The sequence below is a fragment of the Rhinolophus hipposideros genome (genome assembly GCF_964194185.1).
Source record: "Rhinolophus hipposideros genome assembly, chromosome: 10".
Lineage (NCBI taxonomy): Eukaryota > Metazoa > Chordata > Mammalia > Chiroptera > Rhinolophidae > Rhinolophus > Rhinolophus hipposideros.
In genome coordinates, this window is record NC_138056.1 from 79662289 (window position 1) to 79684125 (window position 21837).

Here is a 21837-nt window from a genome sequence, read left to right on the forward strand (position 1 = left end):
TATTTTATGTTATATGTATTATATTATATGTTATATTTTATATATTATATTATATTTTATATTAGATTATATTTATTAAAATAAGACTGGGTCTTATATTAATTTTTGCTCCAAAAGATACATTAGAGCTGTTGGTCCAGCTAGGTCTTATTTTCAGGGAAACACGGTACACATAACACAAAATTTACCATCTTAAATATTTTTAAGTATACAGTTCAATAACATTAAGTACACTGACATTGATGTGGTATCATGACCACTGTCCATCCACTTTTTGTCTTGCAAAACTGAAACTCTGTACCCATTAAACAATACTTCCCTCCCCCAAGTCCCTGGTAACCATCCATTCCATTTTCTGTTAGTGACACCATTCTTGTGGGCCTGGTGGGAATCTGATCATGGTCCTACTGTGCTTTCCTAGCTGTTGTTGGAAACAGGTCAAGAATTAGACATATGTTCGAGATATATTTCTTAACATTCCATATATTTTAATCTGCTGAGCCTGTTACGTTTTGTCTTCATTGAACAATAGACTTATAAAATGACAGTGCTAAAAGGAAATAAATGCAGTGGTCCCCCCACCCCAAGAGCTGCTACAAGAACCCTTGCAGAAGTTGCTTTAGATGCCCGGAGTGGGGTTTGGGGCGGGGACTGGGGAGTTGGGGAAGTGGCTTGGAGGTAGAGAAAAGGAGGGTAAGTGAACTGGCCCATGAATCCCCACCCTGCCCCTAACCACAGAATCTCTACTTTTCCCTATTTGATGTATCTGGCTGTCATACAAGTTATCATTTGAAAAACAGATTATGAGGCAAAAAGGAGGAGGAGGAAGAGAAAAACAAAACAAAACTACTAGTTCAATGCCCAGAGAGAAGCAGTCTCTTCCAAAATGCGTATGGTATTTCATCTGCTACAGAAGTACCTCTAGTAAATTTTAAAACTAAGCAGTAGAGTGACTCAGGGCCTAGGCTTGCACTACAAGCCTCTTTTAAGATCAAATATCTTTGTGGGGGAAGTGGGTGCTATGGCTGATCCTCGTGAGTGTCTGCTTTTTCCTTCAGATCAATTTTTTCAGAGCCAGTAGTAGGCATCTATAGCAAGAACAGGGTCTTTCCTGCCTCTCGGGGGAGAAGTACAGATATCTTCAGGTCAAAGAAGAGACAAACTGAGACTTAGGTTAGCGGTTGGATCCCCAGATTAGATTTAGAGGGAGGGGTGGAGAAAAGTCAGCATAACCCTTAACCTGGGGATAAGAATAGCCCCACTCTGTTGTGAATCTCTGTTCTCTTTGTTAGATGCCATTTAATAGGTCTCTGTTAACATGCGGACATAGTAGTGACATGACAAAGGAGTTTCTTCAATTACAACTATTTTTTATCGGTGATTTCATTGAAGGCATGCTTATCAGTTTTTAAATTACATGAATCTGGGCAGAATAGCAAATATCCTCAGCATTTTAATATCCACCACTCCCTGGAATGACTTCAGGATTCATGATGAAGATAGTCGAGCCTCCCAATTCCTTGACCATCTCACTGCACTGATTGTCCCCCTCTGTGCCACTACAGTGCCATATACCGAGGCTATCTCCTGGAGCTTACTCCACAGAATTGCCCTACCCTTGAAATCTTGAACTCTGAAACTACTCTCTGTTGAAAACCCCGTTTTCCATGCTCCTCCATTCCTATTAAACTTACGCTCAATCGCATCAAGTTTTCCTCTCCTTACTCTTCTCTGTCCTCTCAGTTTATCTGCTTTCCTTTAATTTCTTCTCCCCGGTGCAGATTCCACATCCATCCCTTCAAATACACTCACTTCCTTTGTCCTGGTGATTGCTGCTTGTCCTCTGACCACTTCCAGTCCTAGATTTGCCCATTCTTGGTTTCTTCAACTCATGATCAGGCGTGCTGAGCACTTCTAGAGGAAATGACATAATTGTGCTGATTAATTTCATTACAGAATTATGATTTCCAGTCTTATTGAGTCCATGGGGCCCCCAGGAAATCTTTAGCAGTCAGTGTTCTTTCCAGCCTCCCACAGGGTCCCTTTCCTGAAGTCTCCTTCATTCTCTTCATTCTCCTTGTCCCTTTCACACTCAACAGGTAAACCGTCTACTTCATCGTGAATAGAGGGGCAATTGGATTTGGGCTCCTTAAATTTCCCTGTTCTCCACCTCCCAATTTCCCCACATGCATCCCTGTTTCTGCTTCCTCACTGTCAGAGGAGGAAGTGGCCCTCTTCCTCTCCTCAGGAACCTTGCTGCATCATTTACGCCCCTCCCCTTGTATCTGTTTCTTCTTCACTAAACCCTCATCTCGGCCTACAAATGTCCTCTCATCCTAAAAACCCCTCATTTTCTATTCCATCTTCCTCTCCAGCTAATACCCTTCCTCCTCCGCTCACTGCTTCTGTTTTTATACTTTCTGATGTCTTCTCAGTTCACTGCCATCTGACTTTTAACCCCACCATTCTACAGTACCTGTTCTCAAAAAAGTCACCAGAGCCTATTAATTATTAATTGAAATGGGCCTTTTAGTCCTCAGCCTGATTTTGTACAGCATTTGAACTTAATTGACCACCCATCTTAAAATTCCCTTATCCCTGGGTTCCCATATAACACTTTGTCCTGATTCTTTTTCTGTCTCTTTGGTTGCATGTTCTAAAATAATTTTTCGTTGCTCATTTCACTTCACTCGTCCTTGTAATGTTGATACATCCTATCCTCCGCCCTGAGTATTCCCTTCTTTTCTGTATTGTATGCTCTCTCTGGTGTAGTAGAAATAATGTATTCTTTGGAGTGAGATGGAGTGGGTTCAAATTCCAGTCTCACCAATTGTCGGTGCTATGATCTTACGCAAGGTTTCCCATATGGAAAATGGGGCCACTAATATTGATTTTAATGATTGGGAATGAAGATTAAAGGAGACAAGGCATATAATGTGCCTCATTCAGTGACGGACAAAAATTGGTACTCAGTACATTTTGATTCTCTATCTTCCCTTCAGTGCCCTCTCCCCACTTCCTTTCCTGCCAAATAACTGGTTATAGTTCACCCTACTTTTTGGGATATTGTAAACCCAGGATTTGGAGCCAGCATTGAGTTCTGATCCTTCTTCTGCCACTTACCAGGCCTGTGACCCTGCGCATGTTGCTCTGAAACTTGTTTTCCACATGTGTAATGTGGGAATAATGGTTCTTTATATGATCAATGTTGGGGGGATATGTATGTATGTATGTATGTATGTGAAAAACTGTGGTAAAGTGCTTAGCACAGTACCTGCAATGTAGTAAGTGCTCAGAAGAGGGTAGTTATTATCTCATTTGCATCTATGGCTATACCTGTCACACATAGATAGATGCTCTCAAACAGGCATCTTTTACCCCAGCCCGTCTCTTGTCCTCTAGACCTGTATTTTGCCACCTGACTGTAGAACATCTCTACCCTGATGTTCAGACTCTTATTCAAAACTGCATCAGTTGCTTTTCTCCCATACTTGTGTTTCACGTATTCTCCATCTCTGGTAAAGCATCATTATCCATTAGGGTATCACTTTTGAGACCTCTCTTTTTGTCTCTGCCTACATCCTATCAGTCACCTCTGACTTGTTTCTGGAATTTGTCCTTTTCTAACTATGTTGCTCCAGTTTAGGCTCTCATCTTTTCACACTTGAATTGTTGCCTGGTCTCCTCATTGGTTTCTCCAAATCTGGATGCTTTAGTTTCTATCCCATATTCTAAGCTGTGGCTGGAGTGATCTATCTAAGATGCAGGTCTCACAGTTTCACACTCCTGTTTCAAAATTCCAGGCTTTCCTGCTGAAGGTGTTTAATCCTTAAGTCTGAGTGCTGGTTGGTCTCATGCTGACTTGTTTCTAATGTAATCATATGGACAAAAATGATTGCTCAGTGAAGACAGTTATCTTATTTGGTTTCTTTTGCATAATTTTGATGAATTTGAAGATTTTAAAAGTAAATGAACAATGTAATACATGTAAGATATGAAGATAACTATAAAATCTTAGGGACCCATTTGAATTTCGGAAATGTCAAGCGTTCCATATCCTCATGCTATTCTCTTGACTATAAGGTGTAAAACAAAGAACTTAACTTCCACGGCTGAAAGCCTTTTTAAAAGAAAAGATTTATTGGACCATTGCTAGCAAGAAAAAGACCAAGTCCCAGGGCGTGAAGTCTAAACCACCAAGCTGGGTGGAAAAGACAAACCTGTCTGCTGTCCTGGAATTGAAGGGCGTTTTTATACATCAAGTAGGGGGAAGAAGGTTGTAAGTTGTTTTGAAAGAATTTACATTGGTTACAGATTTACATATAAGTGGGTAGGATAAGGTGAAAGGGGAGGGGTCAGTTCTGGATACAGAGTCTGTCAGGCAAAAGTGTTTGCTCCTTTGGATTTGTTGTGGAAAGTTCATATGTAAGCAAGAAGCAGAGGCTTCTGGGATACGGTGGTTCCTGGCTAGTCTCTTTTAGATAATTGTGGAAATAGCCACCTGAAATTCATTCAAAGTTCCAACATATGCTCAGGAATGTAAGCAGTCTTTTGTTGGTTTTGCCCTGTTGTTAACTGATTAACCCCTTGTCTCTTCCTTTTACCCTCTGAGCTGCTATAATTCAATATAGGACATCTCAGAATTTTCTCCTTGTCAAAGTAAAGATCTGAATTACTTTAGGAGGCACCATCTTAGGGTTTCTCTTTAGCCCTCAGAAGTGTGAGGTTTTCTAAAGTGGGTAAGGATCAGGAGAACGTACCGTATTTTGCCATGTATAATGTGCACTTTTTTGCCCAAATTTGTGAGGGAAAAATTAAGGGCGTGCATAATCCATAGGTAGTACTAATTCCACATCTATATAAATGTTTTTAATTCTTTTATTTATGCTTATGAATTAAAGGGGTAACTCTAGAAATCAATAACAATATCCGTATGCAAGTACCCTGGAATACAATAATCAGTTTTGTTGAACTTATGACTCACTTGCAAAGACAACGAAGAGATTTTGGCCTTCTATGATGTGTAAATATTGTTAATTTGTTACTGATACATAGAATTTTTTGTACCTTGTAGCTGTTCTTGTGTTTTGTAATTATTTGTTACATAAAATTTCTTGTACTATAATATGTTAAAAAATAAATGCTAAAATTCCTTTATAATACAAAAAGCAATTACCTAAATGTAAACAAATAAAAATTTAAATTAAAAAATTAAACCTAAAAATTTTTCCCCTCAAAGTTTGGGCCATAATCGTGGGTGTGCATTATACACGGGAGTGCATTATATACGGCAAAAATACAATAAATTGTGCTATCCTATTATACTCCAGGATATACTCAAAAGCTATCATCCCGTAATTTGAAGTTCTCTTGTCTGATCAGGTTTTGCCAGGACCCATCCCATTTTCTTATCTCTATATTTGAAATCTCTCATTTTGACGTCATGTCTTTCTTACTAATAATTGTTTCTCTATGTTTGTTCTTGTTTGAAGGTACAATCATTGGTTTGATGGAATGGCTTTGCTTCACCAGTTCATGATGGAGAAGGGTACAGTGACATACCGGAGCAAGTTTCTACAGAGTGATACATATAAGGCCAACAGTATTCATAATCGAATTGTAATTTCGGAATTTGGCACACTGGCTCTCCCTGATCCATGCAGGAATGTTTTTGAACGTTTCGTGTCAAAGTTTGAGCTGCCTGGTAAGCAGCTGTTAATGTGCCCCAAATTTGCAAGTGATAGTGATGACTATTTCAATTGTTATGATATATGACTATGTAAATCTTGAAATTGATTTTTTTTTTTTACATTTTTTTTGTTTTTTGGTATGAGAGGATGTTTAGACTCCTTCCTCACTCTGATGGTGGTATTTCAGTAACTCTGGGGTTTGGTTTCAGCAATGACTGATAACACCAGTGTCAATTATATGCGGTACAAGAGTGATTACTACGTTAGTTCCGAGACCAACTTTATGAATAAAGTGGACATTGAAACCCTGGAAAAAACAGAAAAGGTAAAATACGGGTTAAAAAATGAACAAAATGGACCCTAGAATTTCTTTTCATTCAAAATTCTTTTTACAGTAGTAGATATCTGAATAAGAAATTGGAGCCTTAACCAAACAGGAAAAATACCCACTGATTCCGGTCGTTGTCCACACTTTTTCCTGATTAGAATGGCCTGTTGGCTTGGTTTTCCATAATTTTAGACTTCTTCTTCCTTAGTCCTAATATCTGATGTCTAGGGTAAGGGAGAAATGGAATAGATTTACTTTGGCCAGCTCATCTATCTTCCTAGTTACAGGTAGAATTTGGAGATTGTCTAGACCTATATTGCTTTCACTTAACACATTAATTAAAAATTAAAGTTTGGACCAGAATTTTAGTCTTAATTCTTATTCTTTTGAACTTTCCTTGGGGAAAAAGAAATCACCCTTATTGTATAATTTTTTTTGTCCATTTTTCGTTTGTTGGTGGAGAAGTTTTTGGCTTTTTTTGCAGGAGAGTTAATTTTTTTTTATTATTTAGTAGGAAAAATGATTTTGATTTCTCAGAGGTAGTTTTCATACCTTATTTTAAAGCTATTTGACACATCTGTGCTATCTATGCATCTAAACAGAGATCTGCCCAGTGAAATTTAAAAGTCTCTGATGGTCTTAAATTTGTAGGTAGACTGGAGCAAATTCATCGCTGTGAATGGAGCCACTGCACATCCTCATTATGACCCGGATGGAACAGCATACAACATGGGGAACTCCTATGGGCCACGTGGTAAAGCTAGGATGAAGGTCTTATTAAAAATAATTGGGAGTGAACTGTCTTCCTGGGGTTCCCAGGTTAAGATGGTTAAGATGTAAACATGTGAAACTTCATTTGAAAGGTTCAGAAATAAATTTTCGAAGTCTCATTACTGAATTTAAAGCATATAATTTATCACTAAGTATGAGTTCTGTGGTCCTTTTGCACATATGCTTAGCAGCTGATTTTCTATTTGACCTCTTCAGCATCACTCACGTTTTTATGTTCTGTTATGCTTTTTGGCTTACAAACATTGTAGGAATTTTCAACATGTGTTTCTCAAACTTGAATTTTGAAGAAGTATCAGATTGTAAGTATAAGAAATTGAGAATGCTTCAGCGAAGATTTAGGGAAGGACATTGACTATCACATGGGAAAGAATTTATCTTTATCATGGGAATAACATACTACAAAGTAAGTTAAGGTTGCCTTCTCAACCACTTACATCACATCTCTTTCCTGGCCATCCACATACTTCCCCAGCTGCCTGCCAATCAGAAAGTTCTAGTAACTAATAATGATAGCTAACATTTATGGAATGCCTCGTATGTGCTGGTGTTAAGCAATTTTCTATATATTTTCTCATTTAATCTTTATAACACTCCCTATTATATTATTACCTCATTTTACAGCAAGGGCAATGAACCTTAAAAAGGTTTAAGATACTTGCTAAGGCAAGCTTCTAAGTGTCTAAGAGCAGACTTGGCACCAAGCCTGAATTACTCCCAAAAGCTTCTATTAGTTACTCTGGTAGACCACATTAATTTTTATCTCTGAGTGAAGAAGACTCTCATGACATGCAAATTCATGTTCCTATATATGAGTACACATGTCACTGTTTGTAAGGTATGTGTATGTATTAGAGATTTCTGACTGTCTTAGCTGTCAATCTGTCATCTATGATCTATGAAATTCTTGTATAGGTTATTGTATAACTTTGGTGAGTAATTAGCTTTGTGGGTTGTTCAATTCTACCTCTCCATTTACACATATATATGAAAATGAATATTGCTGGTTCGTTTCTTTCCTGCCTTAAGTAGAGATAGAGTACCCTGGAAACTTCATCACCCAGCTCTCTCACCTCTTTTTTATTACCTGATCTTAGGTAGGAATATATACTTGAAAGCTGTTATAGGAAATAGCAAACATAAAAGGATGTTTCAACAAATGTAAAATGTTTTAGCAAATGGGTAAACTGACTCAGCAGTTTTTTGTCCATCTATCTTTTTTGATCATTACAAAAATCCATTTATTGATAAATTAACTCTGTTAATCAAGTATTTAGATAACTATAAGTAGTTCATAATGAGAAATAATGTATAACCATTCTGAAATATTATACTCTAAAATAGTCATTAGGTCAGTGATTCTCAGCCTTTAGTGTGCATAAGAATCATCTGGAATGCTATCTAGCAATGTTGATAATTCTGCTTCATCTGCAGAGATTGTTTCTCAGTAGACTTAAAAGAATTGAACCGTCCCCTCACTCCTTGGTGCATTTTAACAAAGTTCCCAGGTGATTTTGGTGCAAGTGGCCCCTGGATCTTTGAGAAACCCTACCACTAATGATCAGAGCCTGTGCTTGTTACAGCCTCAATTTGCTGTTTATAAAGTCCTGAAGAATCTTCCAGAGTTAGACTCACAGTATTGGGCAGGTCATTCCTCTGGGTGCATTCCTCTGCTGGGTGTTACCCTGATGTCTGTTTGCCTTGCTCACATCTTCAAGACTTGCAGTTAGAACAACTTGACTTGGAAAAAAAGTCCTGGAAGTACACACTGTACCCCAATACAGTCCGGTTCCCCTTCCCCAATAAAATCTTTAAAAACAATTACAGATACTAGCTTCCATATTACGTACTTACTCATGATCTCCATTATGTAGTTTTTCCATTACAGTTCTTTCCATCATCTGCATTATTTTTACTTATTGTATGATTTATTAGAATTTGAGCTCTATAAAAGAAGAGGCTTTGTCTTTTTTTGTACTCTGATATATACAAGTGTCTAGAATATGGTACTTATGACACTTGGGAGAGTGCCTGGAATATAGATAGCACTCAATAAGTAGTTGTTAAATAAATGAATAGAGAACTGTCTGGTTATCTTATTCCAAAAGAAGCTTAGTGATTGCAAAATTCTGTAAATTACCCAAGTTCTTCAGGACTTATATTGACAATTCTAATACGAGGAAGATAATTCAATATGACGTCAATATTTGTTCATTCACTGAATGATTTAACAAACATGTTGTTAGTCAATCCATCAATAGCTATTTATAGTGTAAAATGCTGAATCCTTGTTTGGTACTGAGAATGCAAAGATGAATCAGATGCATCTGTCTTGAAAAGCTCTGCTTGTTAATCTGCTTCCCAGTCTACTGGGAACATAAACAAGTAGATAATTATAGTACAATGAAATAAGTGCTATGACTGTATAGGAGATAATCATGGCGTAGAATACCAAATGCTTTTGGGGTGGGAAAGAATGAGGAAAGGCTACTTGATGAGTGAATGGACACCTGAGTGATTCTTGAAGAAGTATCATAGTCGGATGAATGATTGCATGAATGAATGTTGATGAGCTAGGATGAGATGGGCCCCAAAGCAGCCCCAGGGGTCCAGAGAGGAGTTGGACATGTATGAGTATGCAAAAGGTTGTAGTTGTTGCGATTGGGGGGTGGGAAGAAGGAAAAATAGAGTTTGAGGATATTCCTGGCTGCTACTTATCCTTCCTATGAAGTAGGGATTGGCTTCATCTTTAGGGAGCAAGAGAATAGCCATTTGAGAGCATTAAAATATAAGAACCTGTCAGTTGATGACTTTGTGTGTGTTGTTTCAAAACCTTAACGAATGACTTTCATAAAGTTCATATATTTTTAATAGCCAAATCTGTTTGTAATAACCATTCATGAAATGTGGGTGTCAAGCATGGGTGTCATGCATATTGCAAAAATCTCTTAACTGCTCTTGCCTAGCCCACAAATGCAAGGGTTGTTTTTTATTCTTAGAATGTATATAAAACAGTTAAGACAGAACATTCTATTTTCCAGGTTCTTTCTATAATGTTATTCGGGTTCCTCCAGAGAAAGTGGACCTTGGGGATACAATCCATGGAGCCCAGGTGATATGTTCTATTCCTTCTGCAGAGAGGATGAAACCTTCTTACTACCATAGCTTTGGTGAGTGCAGAGATGAGGCAAATTGCAGTGGGGCTTGCCTTAATATCACTGTAGCAGAGGGACTAACTTTGGTAAGTCCTATGTTAATAAAGTTTATCAGAATATGGTGATAATGAGACCGAAGTGTCATTTTACTGCCAGTTAAGTTTATTCAAGTTAGTCATATACTTCTTACTCCTACTAACTTACTGCTTGAAAAGATATAATTATTTTAGTACAAGCAATTACTAAAAAATTGACAATACAAGTAGTGAACCATAATGTAAACTATGGACTTTGGGTGATACGATGTGTCAGTGTAGGTTCATCAGTTGTAAGAAATGTATCACTCTGTGTAGGATATTGACAATGCAGAGACTATGTATATATGAGGACGGGGGTATATGGGAAATCTGTATTTTCCCTTCTGTTTTACTGTGGGGTATATGGGAAATCTGTATTTTCCCTCAGTTTTACTGTGAACCTAAAACTGCTCTAAAAAGGTCAAGTCTTAACTAAAAAAAACAAACCATTGACCATAAAGTTAATTGACAGGATTCAAAAATTTTGGTAACTTTAAATACCACAAATAGTAATCATATATGAAAAGATTTTGACTGTGTTTTTTGGGGGAAATTCATATTCTACATAGATTGCTTTAGCTTTGTCTTATAATATTTATCTTCTGCATTCTAAACCTTTATAGCCAATCTGTTCCTGGATTCTTATCCCCAGTATAAATAGTAAAAGGATTAAGGGATAAAGGTCCAGATCATAAATCACACCTTAATATTATGCTTCTTTACTTTGATCTTAAATAATAACAATTTTAAAGAAAGAAAAAAAGGATTAAAAGCAAGTTGAGGTCATTCAACCTAAACTGTTTTAAACAGTTCCCTTTTTTATGTAGGAAAAGGAACTACATATAGCAAAGCTGGGAAACAGTGAAGACTTATTTTGGGCTGGACTTTATTTAGGTCAGCAGTAATATGTGCAAGCATTCAGACAAGTCATGTAACTGTCACATTTCAGACAACTCTGGTTTACCAAATACATTGCATTGTTTGCTGGAACCTTTTAGGAATGACAAAGAACTACATAATCTTCATAGAACAGCCTCTGAAGATGAATCTATGGAAAATCGTCACTTCTAAAATTCGGGGAAAGTCTCTTTCAGATGGAATAAGCTGGGAACCCCAGTATAATACACGATTTTATGTGGTGGATAAGCACACTAGACAGGTGGAGTATTTTGAATATATTTATCATGAAAATGATTGGAAGCAAAGGCAAATTTCCATATGGTCGATTTTTATCTTCACTGGGCATTACTTATGAATACATGACACTGAATTGAGGATATTATTTTATTCCATAGGTAGGGCTAGCTATTTATTAAGACAGTGGATTTTGCATATTACAAAATTGTAGGAAATGGTTTTATCCTTCTAATTATCTGATGCAATTAAAATGGCATCTAGAAACCCTCTTAGCATGGGTTTTTCCATATAATATTTGCAAAAAAGGATGTTGTTTATACAGAGGTCTTTTGTAACTTTTGCAATGATTCTTTAATTAGTTGCTTCTACAACTTCTTGATATGTAAATATGATAATCCTCCTGAAGTCCAAAGCACATTGGTTAAATATCTTTCTATACTCCTGATTGATAGCACTATTATATTTGTCTTTTTTTACCTTTAAAAGAGATAGTATCCTAAATTTACTGTACCTTAATTTCACTACAAAAAAATTCCATTTTAATAATGAGTGCATTTATCAAAGAAGTAGTCACTTAAATTGATCATAAGTTACTTAATAACAGTATTTTCCACTTAACCGTGCATTTAGAGTCCAGGAATTAATTATCCTTCAAAACACTGGGCCATATTTCATGAAGAATTTTAACTTAGTTGTACCGTGTTTCCCGAAAATAAGACCGGGTCTTATATTAATTTTTGCGCCAAAAGATGCATTAGGGCTTATGTTCAGGGCATGTCATCCTGAAAAATCACGCGAGGGTTTATTTTCTCGTTAGGTCTTATTTTCGGGGAAACAGGTAACAGTTGGTTTATCGTCCTAATTCAATGATTAATAGGAGACGAGATGACTTAAGCAAGCAAAGCTTAAATCAAAGCATGTTTGCTTCTTCATTCTAAATTCTACTTTTTTGCACCTACCAGGCCTGTCACATAATGGGGGAAAATCTTAATTTGAGCTTGGTGGATCTGTTCCCTAAAGGAAAGAAAAGAAAAGACAAGAAAATGTCTCTTTTTCATTGTTTGTCTTTCCCCCTGCAGCTTCTTCCAGGGATGTACTACAGTAAACCTTTTGTTACTTTTCATCAAATCAATGCCTTTGAGGATCAGGGCTGTGTTGTAATTGATTTGTGCTGTCAAGATAATGGAAGAAGCCTAGAAGTTTACCAACTGCAGAATCTTAGGAAAGCTGGGGAAGGGCTTGATCAGGTAAACATGTCTGATTTATCAGGAATTATCAAAATAATTTTGAACCACCCAAGTTCTGGCTTTGGCTTTGGAACTAGCTGCTTATTTGCCTCTTTGGCAAATAAAAAAGGAGAATAGTTTTAAAGTATTGAAGGCACAGTTTTGTCATTTATTTAATATTAAAAAATAATTGGAAGTACTGACTTAATATCTAATAAATAAAAAGCATGTTTTTTAAAAAAGCCAAGAGATATGGTTTGAAGCGCTTGTGATTAGTTGCTCATTACACTTCACCACTAAACATACTTAAATTTACTGGAAGGGAAAGCAAAATAGACTATAACCATAATTCTCTGATAAAGAAAGTGTATCCGTTCATCTAGTTGAAGTGTTTCACTTTTTTTGTGATATTGAAACCAAGGTACAATTTTTCCTTGGATTGTGTAATGTAAATTGTTTATAGCTATGGTTTTATTTTTAAACCTTTTTAAAACATTGCTTTTAAAGTTTACTTACGCTTACTAAGTTTATTTAATGTTATAGCCATAGAATAGGTCTTGAAATCTGCAGTATAAGTCCTCTATTCATTTTTAAGATTGCCTGGGTTTTTCTTGGCTTTGTGCATTTCCATAAATCATAGAATCAACTCATCAATTTTTGGAAGTCTCTTTTTGTTCAGCTATGGTTTTGCAGAAGAAAAAAAATGTTTAAATTTAAAAGTAATTTTTTAAAAGCTAAGTCTTTATGTAGCTTAAATTATCACTAAATTTTTACTCAATATAAGGCATTTCTATATGAGAAGGAGAGAATATGGACTAGGAATATGGGAGGAAATGGCAGTTTGTTGTCCATCTTATATTTTCAGAGAGGAAAATGGGCTTAAACCAGTCTTATTGTCAGAAGAAATACCCTTATTTTATTAGGGTCTTCTGCTTAAACATCATCTCTGCAGAGAGGCTATATTGGGGGTCCCCAAGTCCACCCTTTGATGATTCACTGGGAGGACTCACAGGTCCCAGAAAAATCAGCAAATGGAAGAGGCACAGGGGATGAAGCGTGGAGGAAACCAGGTGCATGCTTCCAAGAGTCCTCTCCTAGTCGAGCCACACAGCACGCACCTGATTCCTCCAGCAATTCACTGTGACAACTTGTGTGAAATGTTGTGTGCCAGGAAAGCTCACCCAAGTTGGTTGTCCAAGGTTTTTGTTGAGGATCTGCACGTAGACATACGGCCCCCACCTGAGTCACCTTAGTTACTGAAGCTTCAGACTCTCATTGTAAAATCAGGTGTTCATCACAAACCACATTCTTAGCATATACTGTCTGGACAAACTAGTACAACGTGACTCAAGGATTTGTAGTGATTGCTTAGTTCTCACTTATTTTCTTCAGTGTCGGTTTTCTTCAGTGAGGGGACTAATACCCAATAAGAGTTGGTGAGAGGGCTTGGTAACTGAGGTTCTTATGTCATTTTAACACTGTACCTCTTTCCATCATGTATATGAATGTGTAAAAGGTTATTGGCACGCAAAAACACTCTTATCAGACAGGACAGTCCAAGGAAGAGCTCAGCTCCCGGGTGCCAGACAAGGGCCCATCATGAAAATAGGTCTTTCACGAGAATGTCCCGGGTTTGAGGATCCTGGGCCTGCTACGTTACCCCTTTTCCACACACAGGTGTGTCCTGACCAAACCTGAAGATGGAAGCGTCTCTTGTGGCTGTCTAGGCCCTCACCCTGTAGTATGTGTTTTAATGGCACTTATCACTATTAGATCTTGGGCTATATAATCATTTGTTTATTTGACAGAAATTAAATAACATTTTATTTCTCACTTATTATCATTCTTTCTCCACTACAATATAAGTTCCATGAGGCCAGGGATTCTGTTTTGTTCACTGTTGTAGTCCCAGTGTTCAAACTGTGCTTGGCTTATAGTAGGAACTCAGTATATATTTGTTAAATGAATGAATGGAAATGATCATTTATGCAATTAGGAATGCCAATAATGTTGACTGGACCTAATTTATTGGAACATGCTGTTATTCTCTGAATGACAACTTTCTCATCTGTTTATTTCTCTCTCCTGAACAGGTTTATAATTCAGCAGCCAGGTCTTTCCCTCGAAGGTTTGTTTTGCCCTTATCTGTTAATTTGAATGCCCCTGAAGGGGAGAACCTCAGCCCGTTGTCCTATTCTTCAGCCCGTGCTGTGAAACAGGCTGATGGAAAGGTATGCTATGAACCGACATTAGACTAAGACTTTGAACTTTATTCCACAGTGCTTGGTGCACAAGTTTCATAATATTCAGCTGAGCAGGGCAAGGTCAATGCACATTGCTTGCACAAGAACCACAGAATTCTGGGGTGGGAGGGAGCACTGTTTACCTCTATTCCCTTTGTGTTTTGAAACAGATATATGCAACTTTCTAATGGTTGTGAAATGTCTAAATATTTGAGATTGGTACTGACCATCCCTACGTTTTAGATAATTTGTGCTTACTACAGGCCTGTCATTGTGTGACATATCAATGTCTTAGCTTTGGTAGAATACAAAGCCCACATCTACCTCCTATGCCATTTGACAGCTTAGTCACAAAATCCAATACTCTTTTGTACATTCACACACATGATGGAAAAAGGAACAATGTAAAAATGACATAGAGCCTCAGTTTCCAATACTGTTATAAGGTATTAGCCCCTGCAGGGACTTACACTGAAGAAAATGAGTGAGAATTAAGCAATCACTGCAAATCTTTTGGGGACCTCTTTTAGATTTGGTGCTCTTATGAAAATCTACATTCCAAGGACTTAGAGGAGCTAGGAGGTATTGAATTTCCCCAGATCAACTATGGCCAATTCAGTGGCAAAAAATATCGTTTCTTCTACGGCTGTGGCTTTCGGCACTTGGTGGGGGATTCTCTGGTCAAAGTTGACGTGGTGAACAAGATGCTGACGGTAATGAAAATCTCTTTCCTTTTTTAAGTCCTTAAAAGACCGGTTCTGCTCTTTGAAATAGTTTCTATTTTGTTTCAGGTAGCTTTGAGATTCTTTAGTATTTAAGCAGCTCAGCCATTTCCTTTTATTAGGTTTGAGAACCATGGAATCACTTAGCTGAGGGGTATGTTCCCTCTAAGGAATCTAAATGAACCAGAAGCCCAGAAAAATTATTCTATTATTTATTTATTTTTTAAGGATTTTTTGTTGTTGGGGAAAGGAAACAGGACTTTTATTGGGGACAGTGTGTACTTCCAGGCCTTTTTCCCAAGTCAAGTTGTTGTCCTTTTAATCTTAGTTGTGGAGGGTGATGTTCCGCTTCAAGTTGTTGTTCTTTCAGTGGAGGGCACAGCTCAGCTCCAGGTCCAGTTGCCATTTTCTTTCTTTCTTATTTTTTTCTTTTTCTTTTTTTTTACATAAATAAAAAAATAAATTATTTTTTATTGGTCTTTCTGGGGGCTCTTATGAGTCACTAGCTCCTTCCTTCTTGTGGTGAGCCACACCCTGAATATGGCCATGTTCAGGCTGAAGGGAATGTTCCAGCTTCTGGTGCTGGAGTCGGATGTGCTGCAGGATGCCTGAGCCAGGTCACATGTCCTAGGACGGGGCTTCCTGGGGACAGTTGCCATTTTTCTAGTTGCAGGAGGCACAGCCCACCATCCTCTGGGGGAGTCGAACCGGCAACCTTGTGGTTGAGAGCCCATGCTCCAACCAACTGAGCCATTTGGGAGGCAGCTCAGCTCAAGGTGCCATGTTCAATCTTAGTTGCAGGGCGTGGAGCCCACCATCCCTTGCGGGAGTTGAGCTGGCAACCTTGTGGTTGAGAGCCCACTGGACCATGTGGGAAGCGAACCGGCAGCCTTTGGAGTTAGGAGCACGGAGCTCTAACTGCCTGAGCCACCGGGGACGGCCCCAATAATTGTATTTTTAATGTTATTTTGAGAGCAATCACAGGGTTCAGGTTGTTGGGACACCTATATTTCAGGTTAATGGGAAATTATAATTTCAGAAATTGTGTTTGATGATGATAGAATCTGTAGCTGCAAAAGCGGCCTCTGTCTCTCCTATGTTCAATTTAGTAAGCCTAATTCTTGTACTGTTGGAATACAATATTGATAGCCAAATTCATGCTGAGAGAGACAAAAGCTATACAAAGCTTCCAGCTCATAACTAACTTTTTGTCAAAAACTTTTTTGGGGACTTACAGGTGTGGAGAGAAGATGGCTTTTATCCCTCAGAACCAGTTTTTGTACCAGTACCAGGAACCAATGAAGAAGATGGTGGGGTTATTCTTTCTGTGGTGATCACCCCCAACCAGGTAAATGTAGCTCCTTTTCGTAGTCAGAAAGAAAAGTAGCCCCGAGCCTTTTGAGGGTTATATTTAGTTATACTGTTGATAGTTTAGTTTGATTCCATTGCTGTACTTTGTTCTTTTTTCCCTCTCCTTACTATTTATGCGTCCTCTTATCATAATCCAAACTTTATTAGTGTTTTAAATTTCTATTTGTAGAAGTGTGATACTAATTTATATTTGCATAGAAATATATTTACAAAGGACTCTCATCCATATTATCTTATTTAGTCATCAAAACACTTTCGTGGGATACCATTTACACATGTGGAATTTGTAACCTAAGAAAGTCGAAAGAGACTGTCATCGGATCTCATAGTAGTAAAGCCAGTATTTAAATTCCAATCTTCTGACTTGGAGTCTAATATTCATAACACCGTGTGTGCTGCCAGTTTCAACTGAATGACCCGGAAGTCTAATGTCGTAAGCCCTAACCTAGTGTCTCAATAATGTTGATATGCAACTTCTCATTTAGGGCAATTTTGTGGCAAATAGGTTTACTGGAAGTACCAACTTTGATCAATTATTAGGGTGTAGCATTCTGAGCCTTTTGACAGGTTGGTGAGAAATGTGCTGTGATCAATTTGTAATGTCTGCCATGGGCTTAGGAGGACTTAGTTCTCATACCACGTACTTGCCGCTCCCATAATTGTACCAGGACAAATCTCTGCCTTGCAATGCTACCTTTTGAACAGCTCCAAAGTAACACAAAATGGAGGCATTTCAAATTTGGAGGAAAGAATTTTGATGTCTCTTAGGAGATTGAAAAGGAACAAGTAAAAAGATCCTAAACTCAAAGAGATCCTGTGAAGGTGATTGATAGAAACAACTTATTTTTTTTGCTCTCGTCATGAACTTCTAAAGCCATAATCTCCTTTTCAGTCCAATTCAGCAATTCAGCAAACATTTAGTGCATGTATAAGTAAGGCACTGTTATAGGTACTGGGCATAGATAGGAAAATAAATAACACACGGTCTCTCCATTAGTAATTTGATACTAGTAGTAATTTGATCGAGTGGAAGAGATAGCCAGATTTTTTATAGAAAAAAACTTTTATTTTTCAGTATTGTTTTTCCTTTTCTAGAACAAAAGCAATTTTCTCCTAGTCTTGGATGCCAAGAACTTTAAGGAACTGGGCCGAGCAGAGGTGCCTGTGCAGATGCCTTATGGGTTCCATGGCACCTTCGTAAACATCTGATGGAAGAACCACAAGGTCTGGGAAGTAGGTTTGAAATGAATGTGCTCTGTACAGAAGAGAAACCAAAAAGGGAACCTTCCAAACCATAGACATCTGGTTTTTAAATTTCTATTAAAAACAGAATCCATGAGATAATTATGGTTTTATATTTTCTTTGTGCTCTCCCTTGAATGCAGTAAGCAAGCGCTGATGCAACCTTTTTAAAAAAGATTTTTTTAAATGGCTTTCACACTTTAATTGCAATCCACAGTACGAAGGACATTTTATAGTGCAGCCTAGCACCTAGGTAGTCTATAGCTATACATCGACAAAGTTTTATGAAACAAAAGTTTTATGAGAAATAATTTCTTGTAGCTATACTCTGCTATTTTCTATTTTATTCTATTTCATTAAGAAATTCCTTGTTAGGAGCAGGGAAGGCCAAGATGGCATCTGTGGCAGCTGAAACCCAGGCGTTGGGTTGCAAAGGGCCTCCTCACCCCACATTCAGAGGGAGCTCCCAGATGGGCTTCAATACGACGGGGGAAGGGGATGCTGCAGCAACTAGAGGAGCAGGCCAGTGAGGAGCTGGGCTTTGGATATCACAATCCATGCCTGGTGCAGGAGCCAAGAGGCTCATGGGCCCTGCAGACAGGTCAGCCCTGCTTGACACCTGGGAGGAAGCTCTGGTCAGCAAGGTAAATGGGATGGGGGCTGAGTGTGAAGTGATGCCTGGCAGAGCTGTTCCCTGAGACGTGGGTAGGCGGGGCCTTTCTGGCTAGCTTCCCACAACTGGGGGTTGATGTGTTCCCAGGCATTGGACCCTCCTTGGCACGGTGTCCAGGTTCTTGGCATCTTGAGCAAAGAATTGAATGAGACACGTAGGTCAAGTGGTTAAAAAGTTTATTAGAACAGATGGTATACTCCAAAGAATTAGGAGCAGGGGGAGCACTAAGAAATGCTGCTCAAGGCTCAGGGCTCAAGGTGGCATTGTTATTAGGGGAGAAAATACACTCCAAAGGGTTTGGAGTGGGCCCCTGAGAAAAGGCAAGGCTCAAGAGGGGCTCAAGGTTCAAAGCTCAAGAGGGAAGTGGCTTATGGTTCAAGGGAGCCTGGGTGTTTTATCTTTTGGCTCTGTGATGGGCTCTTCCCCTGTGGGACTACTTGATAGACACGTGATTGATAATGGCCCTTGTCTCACCTTCTTAGACTGCGCATGTCTTTTCCCAGAGTTCAGTCTGTTATAATGATATTAATGAACTCTGGGCATAGGTATGATATTACAATGAAGATGTAATGAGGCTAGGGTGAGATGGAGGTTGTTGCAGCCCTTTGCTGCAGACTGGTCTAATGTCTTGTCTTTTAGTCTCCTCACAGTGGCTAACAGGGCAGATAAGGGAAGAATTTGAGAGGTGTCCAAGGTGATGCTCCCCATAGATTGAGACCCAATTACCTGTTTCTAACTGCCTGCCTTGATTTCCCTGAGAGAAGTGAGCCCCATAAATTTCTGTGGGGAGTTGAAGGACAGGAGGTCTCTTCTGTATCTCCTTCAAGCTGAGCAAGGGGGTAGAGCTGTCCCCACCTAATGGGGATTCACGAAACTCTAACCCTATCTGATCTTAAATAAAAAGAAGGATCTCTTCTTACTTGATCAGGTGCACTGGGAGCATCGCTAGGACATAATTCGTATCCTGACTGGGCACTAGATGGGGAGAGACAGGTATTAGTAAATAAATTAAAAGTACAGGCTCCGGGGATGGCTCTCAAAGCATATTTATCTTATTTTAGCCCGGGGTTAGGTATGGACTGGCCTGGAGTAGTGTTAAAACCCATTTGGTCTCTGGGATGGCGTTTTATTTATCCAAGAGTTAGGTCTGGAATGGCTTGGGGGATTGTTTGGCTACAATGATCACAGTTAAGGAGTTTTTAAGTAGTTATCTGAAACAAGGTTGGGAATAATTTTGTGATTTAGGCTAGGAACAATCTTTAGGATTAAGAAACTGATTTGAAGAGTGATTAAAACGAGGGGCTAAAGAGCTAAGAAACTAAGGAAAAGAAGACTTAAACTTCTATACTGAGGAGGCTTAAAAGTTCTAGAGTGACGGGGCTTAAAACTTCCATAAGTGAGGGGGCTAAAAACTTCTATACTGAGGAGACTTAAAACTTCTTAGTGAATAGACTTAAAACTTCTATATTGAGGGGTCTCAAAATTTCTCTACTGAGGGGGCTTAAAACTTCTATATTGAGGACTCTTAAAACTTCTAGTGAAGGAACTTAAAACTTCTATAGTGAGGGGACTAAAAACTTCTGTAGTGAGGGGCCTTGAAACAACTTACTGAGGGAGCTTAAAAGTTTTATACTGAGGGGACGAAAAACTATAGTGAGGGGGCTTAAACCTTCTATAGTGAGAGCGCATGAAACTTCTATAGTGAGGATTCTTAAAACTTCCATAGTGAGGGAATTTAATTACTATGACTGTATAAAAACATCCCGAGGTGTAATACATCAAGTCCTCCTAATTTTACTTCCATAGTGAGCCTCATGGCCATTCTGGTCCTTCACATTTTTGAATAAATTTTAGTCAGCTTGTCAGTTTACACACACACACACACACACAAACACACACACACACACCAAAAACAAAAACATAAAGTCTCTTGGATTTTAATGCATCTGCTCTGAATCTATATATCAGCTTGAGAGAGAATTAACATCTTAACATAATGTTAAGTCTTCCAGTACATGAACACAGTATATGCTTTTATCCATTTATTTGGGACTTTTTAAATTTCTTTCAGTGTTATACAGTTTTCTGGGTACAAGTTTTGTGTATCTTTTGTTAAATTTATTCCTAGGCATTTGACTTTTTTGACATTATTTAAAATATGACTTACTTTTGCTTTCATTTCTGTTACTACTGTTGTATTGCAATAGAACTGATTTTTGTTTGTGGATCTTATATTCAGTAATGCGGCAATTACACATATATAATAATTAATATTCTTTGTGATTTTGTACATCTACGGTCATATCATATGCAAGTAATGACGGTTTCTTCCTTTCAAAAGTATTTGTCGGCTTTCTGTTTCTTGCCTTATTTCACTGGACTTCCTGTACAATATGGAATGTAAGGGGTAACAGCTGGCATCGATATTTGGTTACCAGTCTGACAGGTAAAATTTTCAGCATTTTACCATTAAGTATGCTGTTGATGTAGGTGATGTTGGATCTGCTGGCAGTTTCTGAGTGAGGGCCGGGATCGTGTCTCGTGAAGCCGAAGAATGCAAACACGGACCAGGGAGAGGCAAAGAGTTTTGAAAAAGAGGATAGTTTATTAGAGGCAGGAGAAGAGGTTGCAGCTCCCAAGCGGGAGGGTGTCCCGAATGGGGGTGCCCCGTGACTGAGGCAAAAGCTCTTACTTTTATACCTTCCCTTGCCTGCTCGGGGAAGAAGGGAACTTGTTTGAAGAAGGGAACTGGCGCCTTCTAATGAAAATCATCTACCGAGTTTGTTCTGCTTGCCCATCCTAAAGGAATTAGCAAAGTGACCCACTCTTTCTCTCTCAGATCTGCTCCATTTGTCAGGCCAAAAGGAATGTTATGATTAATCTCAAGGCCTTGTGTATCGATAAGTATTATCGATTGCTGTGCACAGCCTTATTTTCAAGGCCCGATACGCCAGACACACCACCACAAGCCGGGATGAAGGGGTTAAAGAGTTTTATTACAAAGTGAAAGTAAGTAAGACAAGATAGAGATTAGAGGAACATATTATCATACCACTACCAAGCAAGGAGGCAATTCATCATACCACCAGGGCCCGGTCAATTCGAGTCGTAGAAACAGCAACGGCCTTTCATTAGCAGGGCAAAATCCTAATCGAGTAAAGTTATCAGCACGGGCGAAACATCA

The 21837-nt window shown here is 38.5% G+C and overlaps 1 protein-coding gene across 9 annotated transcripts in view; it reads left to right on the plus strand.

Annotated features, from left to right (window-relative positions):
* The window catches only part of LOC308503637 (carotenoid-cleaving dioxygenase, mitochondrial-like), a 37214-nt gene extending 19134 nt beyond the window's left edge, over positions 1 to 18080 (plus strand). For 6 of the 9 annotated variants that reach the window (XM_081063090.1, XM_081063088.1, XM_081063091.1 and 3 more), the window contains 10 exons: positions 5493 to 5704; positions 5900 to 6015; positions 6670 to 6772; positions 9849 to 9977; positions 11038 to 11198; positions 12256 to 12423; positions 14496 to 14633; positions 15176 to 15358; positions 16605 to 16715; positions 17834 to 18080. In XM_081063090.1, coding sequence (XP_080919216.1) covers positions 5493 to 5704; positions 5900 to 6015; positions 6670 to 6772; positions 9849 to 9977; positions 11038 to 11198; positions 12256 to 12423; positions 14496 to 14633; positions 15176 to 15358; positions 16605 to 16715; positions 17834 to 17947 — 1435 coding nt within the window. In that variant the 3' untranslated portion in view covers positions 17948 to 18080. The remainder of the gene's footprint in view (positions 1 to 5492; positions 5705 to 5899; positions 6016 to 6669; positions 6773 to 9848; positions 9978 to 11037; positions 11199 to 12255; positions 12424 to 14495; positions 14634 to 15175; positions 15359 to 16604; positions 16716 to 17833) is intronic. The other 3 variants (XM_081063094.1, XM_081063096.1, XM_081063095.1) reach the window with 1 other exon arrangement.
* The last annotated feature ends 3757 nt before the right edge of the window (positions 18081 to 21837 follow it).